The following is a 10,200-nucleotide window of genomic DNA, read 5'->3' on the forward strand; positions in this document are numbered from 1 at the left end:
CCGGTGTCTTCCCCTCGAGCGAGGGCCGCTTCACTATCTTTAACTTCCATGCGTGAGCTGCACTAACCATCGGCTGCAAGCGACCGGCGTCAGACTGGCTTCGGCCGAAAACGCTCTCGGCTTCTTGTCTGGGTGGCTCAGCATGATTGATGTGCCGCGGTTTAGGGAGCGGGTAGAGTCCAGATGCGTGTTTGATCCCCCTGCCCTGGTCTGTTTGCAGACGGCAGTGCCATCGACAGCAGCACAGCCACAGGGTTACAAAACGCTGCGGAAGTGAGCACCCTTCCCCCAACCAATGAGCCATCGGAGTCAAGCTACAAACCAGAACCCCACCACTCATCCCGGAGCAAGAAGGAGCCGGCCCACCACTCAAAGGGCGCCGGCAGGCACCACCATTCCAGACACCGCCACCGCTCTCCCAACAAGAAAACCGGCGCGGGAAAACACAAGGGGAAGAAGTCCACCGGGATCGACAAGCTCTTCAAGAAGAAGGATGACGGACACCGTCACCATTCCAGGGGACACCACCGCGGCCACCACGCGTCGGCCGACAAGGGGCACGGCCACTCGCGCGGCGCAGAAAACAACCAGGACGGTCACAACAGGGTACACCGCTATGGCCGCTCCCCCGAGAGGCACCGCGCCTATCACTCCCCCGCCCGCCACCGCCACCGCTCGCCCCGCCGCTCGCCTCAGCGCCGCCATTCCCCCCACCGCTCCCGCCACCATTCTCCCACCAGGCGTCACGCTCACTCCGCCGACCCCTACCGCCGGCACGCCTCGCCGCCGCACAGGCACAGGGGCCGCAGCAACGAGAAGCCCGGCGCGGAAGAGGCCGCCCGCAAGGAGCCGTCCGGAACTCCGGAACTCAGCCTCCCCTTCGAGGACGCCGTCCTCCGCGAATCCCCGGCCCTCGACCGCCTCAACAGGGAGGCTACGCTACCGCGGCCGTCCAGGGAGGAGCGCGCGTACGCCGACGACAGCCTGCTGTTGAGAGCCTCCTCCATGGAGCGAGCGTACCGGGGCGGGGACAGCCTGCTGAGGGACGTGGCGTCCCGGAGCCAGAGAGAGGCCAACCTGCCCAGAGTGCGCACCCCCGACTCAGATTCGGCCTACAAGAGGTACAGCTCGCTGCTGAGGGGGCGCTCGCCGGTCAGGGAGGGACGCTACGCCAGCCGAGGCGGTTCCCCCGAACCGCAGTACAGAGGCCGCAGCCCGGGACGCGACGTCTCCCCTGTCCGGAGCGCCCGGAGGGAAGACTCGGAGGACGAGGAAGACGACGACAATTTTGTAGCGGAGAGGGTGAGGGAGTACTACAGCTCGCTCAAGACTGACCGCAGTCACCAGTCCAGGCCCGCGCTCCCCGAGCCCAAGAAGACCTACAAGGACAACCCCAAAGATCTGAGCATCTGATCGGATGTGCCGTCCGCCGATCGAATCCGCCGCTCGCGAAAAAAGAAAAAAAAAAAAAAACACCTCAAGCATCCATCCGTTCCGCGGAGACGAACCCAAACGTTGTACACACATGCTGGAAAACAGTCCGAGATGATTATACGAAGATGTTAAGTTACTAACAAGACGTTGATTCCAGAATGACTTTTCTTGCGTCTGATTTTAATTGTTTTGATTTCGCATTCTGCATTTACAGTTACTCGGTTTTCCAGGAAAATGTAAAACCATAAAAAACAATGATGTGCCTAAAAAGTTCCATTGACGATTTTACTTTTTTTTTTTTTTTTTTTCCTCTTGTTTTCTTATTCATTTTTTTTTTTTTTGATACATGGCGGGCATTTTGTGCCGCACCGTCAGATGATGAAATGTATGTACTTTTCCACGAGGATTCCATGGAGGTACCGCGCACCTACATCACTGTAACCGGTGCTCGCAATGATGCTGTGCATGTCTTTACCGGTTTCAATGTCTCTCTATCTCACACACACTTTCTTACTCTCTCTTTCTCGCTCTCTCTCTTTCTTTCTAACTGTCTTCCTCTCTCTCTCCTTTCTCTCTCTCTCTCTCTCTCTCTCTCCCCCAGTGCCACTGTTTTTTAGACATTTGACCAGACAATAGCACAAGCCTGCATTTGTTTGTATATTTTTGACAGTTTGCAGTATGTGTACATTCAGAGGTGACCATTTTAAATGAATGAAGGGAAAAAAAAAAAAATTAAAGGTTAAAAACTATGACGACGACGTTCAAATAAAAATAATATATTCAACAAACGAATAACTCAGAGAGTGTTTGGTCGATTTATTCGGTCGTGGATTCGATCACGTTTTCTAAAACGACGATCTTTATGTCTGCGTTTGACCCTCTTTTTTTTCACCTGAGAGTTTGTTTGTTTTTTATTTCGTCGGATAAAGACCAGACAGTCGGAAAGCCGCGTCCAACGGTTTGAGGATGACGACAACAGCAGGTGAAGTGACTACACCCTCCGGCGGAGGAGGTCCATTTTGTTTATTATTCTTTTGCCGAAATGCAGGTCACTGACTCGTCACGCAAGTTTGTTTGTTTTTTCCTCCCGCATCCAAAGGGGAGCATGACAAAACTATCTTTGAGGAATTTAAGTTTAAGGAATTCCAACAAGCTGGGCTGATAGAATTTTAGATTTTTTTTTTTTTTCTCTGATTAAATAAAAGCATCCAAATGCAATATTGTCCACGGGCAGGTGTAAACAAACGCGGCGGCCGTTGTAATCTCCCACCAGGTGAAATTCCCTCCTTTCGCCGCCCCTACTTGCCAAAGGTACTTAACGCCATATGTGCAAAAAAAAAAAAAGTGTGCATTGGAGATTACCCTGTGGAAGCAATCTGCACCGCTCATGAGAGGAAATTGAAAGCAGAGATGAAGCCAAATGATCAAATGCAAACATATCAGAGGTTTCTTTTTCTGGCCCAGTTTCTGTTGCTCTCAATGCCTCGCACTTCTTTTGATGCAACAATTTGAAAGCGTTTTACCCGGCTTGATTTCGGCAGCCCCCCCCCCCCCCCCCATCCTCCGTGATTGTGATTCCGACCGTCGGAGAAAACGGGGCCTCCGACAAAACAACCGTGATTTATAATTACCCATTTGCAACATAATATTCGTTTTTTTTTTATTGTACGGCCAGACTGTAGGATGGCTACGCCCGCTGTCCGCCAAAGAAAAATGGTGGAAGTGTTTGCATCCTGCAAACACTTTGCCTTTCTCTCCTCTCTGGCGGTGAAGGGGAAGCAGGTCCTAAATAATGGATGTAATCCACTTTGCAGCGCCGAAACACTCTCCTCCCCACTCTTTAAATCCATCTCTCTCTCTCTCTTTTCTCTCTCTCCCTTTATCAGGCAACACTCTGCTCCCTCTCATCATCAAATGCAGGGCCAGAGCCCATTTTTTATTCCTTTTGCGACCCCAGAAATGATTAACAGCCGTTGTCTGATGACAATTTATCATGTCAGTGTCGTGCAGGAGGAAGAAGGCGGTAATGAAACTTCCAATAACGGCGCGTCCGAGCGCGCGGACACGTGGACGGAACCGGGCGGCTCGGCTCCAGGTGCGCTCTGACCTCGGAGACCCCTCTTCTCCTCCGTTGCCGTGGAAACCCCGATGCTCCGGACTCGAGCCGTAAACGTGTAAACAAGGCCGAGCGCGGCAAGTAAATGAAATGAGAAAAAAAAAAAAAAAGTTCAGGGTTATTTTTAGCTCCGCTGCGTTCAAGTGTTTGACTTGCTTTCAGTGAAGAGAAAAGAACAATTCCAAGTTATAAAGTTCCTTCTCTCACAGGAGGCTCTGCATTCTTTATAACAAGCCTTGTGTGGTTCCCACTGCTGTCAGAACAAGGGCGTCTGCATCTCTGATCTTCTCTCTGGTCCACAGCCCCTTGCACTTGTTACAATAATCAGTCAGCAGCTGTTGAAAATGAGTCTCGGGCTTCAAAACCGTCGCTCTGAACTGATTAACCAGTGATTTTTTTTGGGTAAATTAAATTGCTCTTATGAATTCTATAACCGGTTGGCATTTGTAAAACGGTTACTCGTTGAAAAACCACGATTTCGTCCGTGGAAATATCTTAAGGCGGCAAAGCCACGCTTTCGGAAAATCAAAGTCTTTGGTCCCGGATTATTATCTACAATTTCTGTAAAAAAAAAAAAGAAAAAACATATTCAGCTTCCCGTTGGATGTTTACATCCTTTTTGTTAAGTTGTCTATCTGACAAGAATTTGCAAAAAAAAACAAAAAAAAAAAACAAGCTTATTTCATGTCAAAGTGAAGACAGGTTTTTACAAGCTAGTCTGAAACTAAAAATAAATAGTGTAAAAGTATTTACATAATTATTCACCTCCAAAAGACATACAATCGCTCCCCTTCTCTTTCACATGGCCTCCGCTGAACCTCCTGCATATTTTGAAATCTGCTGGCAAACTCACGTTTCATGGATCAATAATATTAATAATTGTTGGCCTCGCAGCTTTTTATCGCAATAAGGCAGTCCAGGGTATCAATCACAGGATGTCTTCTGATGTGTTTATCATATTATCGATTAGGTGGAACCATAAATCCAGCTATTTTGGAGGTAGAGAGGTATTTTCTTGCAACCTAAGATGCAATTTTCATGATGATTTAATGCTGTATTTTTATTTATTTGTTTTTTATTTTTATTTTTTGCATGTTTATATTGAAATCCAGCCTGACAGAGAAATACAGAATTTTAATGTTTTCGCCAGAAATTCGCCATGAATTAAAGGGGCTAAACACCATAGCAACATTATGTAATAATCCTATCATCCAAGCGCCATCAAACACACACACACACTCTTGCACACACGCTCAAACCGATGCAATCAATTGCCTTTTCAAACTTTAAATGTCTTTGACCAACAAACAAAAAAGACCGACAAACAGCGAGGCTTTTAAAAACTCCACACAACAGAGATTTCCCACCAAAGTCGTGGCATTAAACTAAATGTCAAAGGAGGTTTTCACTCCTTGATCAAGCTGTTCAAGAGTTCATTTTTTTTTTTCCTAAACGATTAAACGATTAATGTTCTTTTTTTTTCTTTAAACGTTTTTTTTTTGGTTTTTCCTCTCTTGGATTTCCCCGCTTAGCATGCTTTAACTGCTGGTGTTGCTTCGAAATCGGGGTCAGATCAACATTTGACTGAAGTCGGTTCGCAATTCCGTCGGCTTGTTAGCCATGCTAAGCTAACTATCACGGGACGGGTATGAAGCCCCAAACGTAATTCAAAAACCCAAAGAATCTATCATCTATCACTCCCGCCAGCGAGACGGTGACTTGAAAACCCCGAAATGTTCCTTCATCCCGTCTCTGCAAAGACGTGCATTTTTTTTTTTATCCGCAACTACCGGGAAAAAGTTAAAAAACTGTCCAAATTTTGCTCGCGCACGTTTAAGCGTCTTCCTTCTCATCCCGCAAAGTGGAATCCACACCGAGGGCAGATCGTAGACCTCGCCGTAGAAATGATGCAGTTCATTGATTCCTCAAGGGAGCAAAAAAAAAAAAAAAAAAAAAAAAAAGACGGTGGCCTGAAAGCTGGCTCAGACCAAGATGATGAAATAGTCATGCAGTCATAAGAAATGCATGTGGAAATGTCAGCTTTCCGTGTTGCACTGTTGAATCATTCATCGCAAACTTTATGAGGCCTTTTGGTCAACCTCAAGGAAGGTGCTATCCTGAGTTTCTCCTCCAGTCACACGGGTTACGTTGCACTTTGAATCAGTAAAATCCTCATCGCCGCAACGTTCGGCTTAATTTCATGGTTTGTGTCCGGTCGCGGTCGCGGGATTTCACTTGTGGTCCACGGTTTGTTTGAACCGTGCCGTCTTCTGGGCAACACGTGGCGGTTCTCTGCTTTGCTGTTCTTTCGCACCTTATTTTGTCATTTAGCGCCGATCCAGCGCTCGGGATCACCGAGGGGCCCGAGCCTATCCCTGCTGCCATTGGCCGAGAGGTGGGGTTTCCCGGGCGATCACCAAATATGGAGGTAAACAACCACTCACACATCATGTAGAGCAGTGATTTTCAACCAGCGTGCCATTTCTTATCATCTAAGAAATGGAACGCCACTCGTCGCTACGTTAGAGTTAGCGCTGCGCGACACGTGACAGTGGCAGTTTGGGATCACAACTGCCGAACAGGGTCCCGGAAAAATTCGGACCCAGATGACGGCCCTAGTATGAGCGGTGGACAAAAGGAAAAAGAAAAGACGGTGAGCTCGAGGAGCGAAAGCTATCTTTCATTTGGATTTACTTTTAGCGGGGATGCGACGGCACCGACTCCGCTGTGCTTGGTGTGCGGGGAGAAGCTATCCGATAGCGCCACTTTGCCAACCCAACTTAAACGCCGTCTCCAAATAAAACGCCCTTCCGTTCAAAACGAGCCGATAGATTATTTTGTACACTTGCGTACAAACAATGAGAAACGGGCAATTTTTTTGAGAAAACCCACAAAGGTAAACAAGAGAGCCCTCAAAGCTAGCTACCTTGTTGCTAACCTTGTAGCTAAATCAAAAAAGTAAACAAAAAAACTATGTTATTATTATGTGTACTGCGTTAGAGTGTTTTGTAAATGTAAAAAATGTGTCGCGGCTCAAAAAAGGTTGAAAATCACTGATGTAGAGAAAAAGAAACCATTCATTCACTCATTTGTGCAATTTAGGGTCTCCTGAACCTCCGGCGTGTTTTTGGACTGTGCGAGGAAACCGGAGAACCCGGAAGAAACCCACGCAGAACACGGAGATCCCGTCCCCCTGTTGGAATCGAACCACGGACCTCCTGGGACGGACAACGGCAAGTATTTTCTGATTCAACTGACTTATAAATATATCGTATTTTTGCGGCCGCTGCAACAGGAACGTTCCTGTCACGGGACAATCGCCGTCAAAAGTCCGTTAGCCGCCATCAGATCGTTCAACCTGTGACAGAAAAGCCCCTCTGCCGTTTCCCAAACCCCTTTTACGTCCCTCCAACAAATGAATCCTTGCATAATTATGAAGAAATCTCACAGCAATGCATTTAGACTCCCTCTCTGTGATCGCAGAATTACCGGCGGCTCCCGGACGAGCTTTAGCGATCTCACTTCGGGTCAGTTCGGGGTCACGCGTCCGGGTGGCGGACAAAGGCGGGGCTCGGAGACGCGACGAACGGCGCGGTAGCTAATCTCATTCTTTTGGGGTTTCTCACCCGCCCCGTGACCGTGAGCAAGAAGCGGGAAGGTCAAAGGTCATCGCGAGAGGAAGTCCGCAGGATCGTCACAGGAGCGGTCAAGCAAAGTGCAGAGCAGGAAGACGCAGCGATCCAGGAAATGGCGGTAACGCCACGCTCCTCGCCACAATGGAAGTTGCTAATCAGATTACGCAGCGCCGCCACCCACCTCGAGCAGCCGCTTTCCTCCGGCGGCTCGTCCGAAAACACGCCGCGGCGCCGCTGTGTGCGCGGTTGTGCACGGTTTAAGGGAGGGATTAGCAAATTTCACGTGGTGAAGCGGCATCTGAGGTTTTTTCTTTTGGCCTCAGCAGAAGATGAGGAAGGTAAAACCCATGACGAAAGAAAACAAGCGTCTCAAGGACGAGTTATTTAGTTCACACTGGAGTGAGGGTTGGAAGTGCAGCATAAAACAATTACAGACCAACAACCATTTCTTTCTATTTCCTTTTTTTTATTTTATTTTTTATATTTTTAGTCCATCTTTGTACCCCTCATTAGCATCCCATGCACTTTTGCAGAGAATCCCATCGGGTGGAAGCAGAGCGGCGTGTGTTGCCCTTTAACATCGAAAAAAAAAAATAAGCAAAAACATATCCCCTCACAGGAGTTCAAATGTAATCAGAATCATAAAAAAAACCCTTTTATAAAATAAAGATCGGCAAGTATTCCACAGCAATGTCTAAGAATCCTTGGTAAAGAAAAATTATCAAAATAATAAATGACTAAATCTATTTTGATCTATTTTACCTCACATACAGTACAGTGCAATAACACCCTTTTTTTTTCCACTTTTCACATTTTTATTTCTTCAGTTTTTTTTTCCTATTTATCTATTTAGTCCTCTAGTTGTTATTTATATTTTTTACATTTTTTTTTTACATTTTTGCGTTTTTTTATACCTCTAACCCAGAGATGCTGCTACGGTTGTATCGTTGCGCTGTGTTGCTTTTTAAGGTTGTTTTTGTCTGTTCTCGATTTCCTCTGAACCCGAGAGCTGCTATCTCTAAATTTTCTTGCACTCTTATGTGTAATGACAACAAAACTCTTGAATCCTTGAAAAGTGGGCGTCAAAGCAGCCGAATCCCCGGTTCCGTCTCCGGTTTTGCTCTCGGGTTTCCTCCCGCACTCCAAACACATGCAGCAGGTTCATCGGAGACCCTGAATTGAGTGAATTATTGTATTTTAACATATGACACGTAAATAAGTGGGTGAATGGTTGCATGTCTCAATATGACCTGTGAATGGTTGCGCGTTACTATATGACGTGAATTAGTGGTTGAATGGTTGCATGTCTCCGTATCTCCATATGTGGCCTTGCAACTGTAGAAAGTGAACTGAATGTAACCAAATGTAATGTTAAATAATTCTGAATGTATTACTCGTTCAAATCCAAAATGTTACATATGCATGTACATGTGTAACGTTTTCGCTTTTAAGTCTTGGACAATTTTTTGTTTATCTCGGAGGCTAATTTTGACATACTTAGCTCCGTGTTTGGTGTCAAAATGCCAAGGTAGATTGCGCTCTTTGACAATCGCTACTGCATCAAAACACAAAAATCCTACCACTTTTTTCTGCATCTTTATCAACTTTTCTCTTCCCGGATATTTAGGGATCATTTTTATTTCCCAACTCCACATTGATGTGGATACGCTGCGGTATAACGGCGGGATTTCGTCACTTCGCGGATAACGTGATCTGCATGAATTGCGGGAAATATAATTTATGGTCAATGCACGTGTTTGACTTATTTATTTTAAGACAATCAGACTTTTTAAGACGTTCTGGCGGACCACATTTGGCCCGCAGGCCTTGCGTTTGGCACTTGGTATATCTGTAGATAATGAATTTGTCGCATGCGTTACAAATCCATATCTAGAAGATTTGTTCGATGTATGTGGTCGAATAAGGAGGGGTGGATTTTTTTTAGTGTATCTACAGGACTATCTCAGAAAATTTGAATATTGTGATAAAGTTCCTTATCTTCTGTCATGAAATTACAAAAACAAAAATGTCATACATGCTGGATTCATTACAAATTAACTGAAATATTTTATTATTCTAATATTGCTGATTATGGCTTACATCTTAACGAAACTCAAAAACCCTATTTCCAAAAATTAGAATATCATGAAAAAGTAATTTTTTTTTTTTTTTTTAATGCATTACAGAAGATAAAGAACTTTATCACAATATTCTAATTTTCTGAGACAGCCCTGCGCATATTTAGAATTTTGTAACTTCGTAATGACCCGGTGAATTTAATGGCTCTGTTTTTTATTGGATGAACGCAAAGATAAAACACCAGGGGCGAGTCCGCCAGCGAATCACGACAGTTTTGCGTCACGTTAATCCGCATTCGGGCAGATCTGCGGAAACGCGAACGCCTCATTTCTTGCAAGAGCGACGTCCGTCCCGATCCCGTTCGTTATTTCCGTCCCTTGAGCGCTTCTGTCGCAGGGGTGCGACATCACTCAAGTGCACATTTTTCGGAGGGGCCATTTAGGGGCCATTAGGACGGCGATCGCGGTGGGGCCCGAGGCCTCCCGTCCACTGCTGCCGCCGGATCCATCAGCGCGCTAATGTATTTTCTCTTATTACCACAGCCGAGCGCCCTGCTTTAACACCTGCCGACCTTTTAAGAAGAAAAAACATGAATATGGAAGCTCTGCTGTGCTGCCCGTCAGCCTCTCGCTCCATCCGATCACTTCCTGTCCGGGGCGTAATCACCAGTGACTGCATCCTGCACGTGTGTGCGTTTGTGTGTGTGTGTGTGTGTGTGTGTGTTCTTACCATGTCATCCCCAAGTGCGTGTCTGCACCGCTGTCAGACTCCAAGAGCAAATCAGAAATCGCGTTCTGCTCTGGTCTGCGGGCGAACACGCTTCAGAGCTCCGCCGCTCCCTCCCTCCCTCCCTCCCTTCTTCTCCTTCCTCCCTCCCTCCCGGCGTCGTTTCTTTTTTTAGATTTTGACAATGTCAGGTTAAATATTGATGCTCTG

The 10,200-nt window shown here is 46.4% G+C and overlaps 1 protein-coding gene across 20 annotated transcripts in view; it reads left to right on the forward strand.

Annotated features, from left to right (window-relative positions):
* Positions 1-2,226, forward strand: part of magi1b (membrane associated guanylate kinase, WW and PDZ domain containing 1b) — a 139,972-nt gene extending 137,746 nt beyond the window's left edge. For all 20 annotated transcript variants that reach the window (XM_086167940.1, XM_086167944.1, XM_086167942.1 and 17 more), the window contains one exon: positions 221-2,226. In XM_086167940.1, coding sequence (XP_086024066.1) covers positions 221-1,413 — 1,193 coding nt within the window. In that variant the 3' untranslated portion in view covers positions 1,414-2,226. The remainder of the gene's footprint in view (positions 1-220) is intronic.
* Positions 2,227-10,200: the final 7,974 nt, after the last annotated feature.

The sequence above is a fragment of the Fistularia commersonii genome, chromosome 21 (assembly GCF_037954325.1).
Source record: "Fistularia commersonii isolate RoL2024-O1a breed Wild chromosome 21, RoL_Fcom_v1.0, whole genome shotgun sequence".
Taxonomy (NCBI): domain Eukaryota; kingdom Metazoa; phylum Chordata; class Actinopteri; order Syngnathiformes; family Fistulariidae; genus Fistularia; species Fistularia commersonii.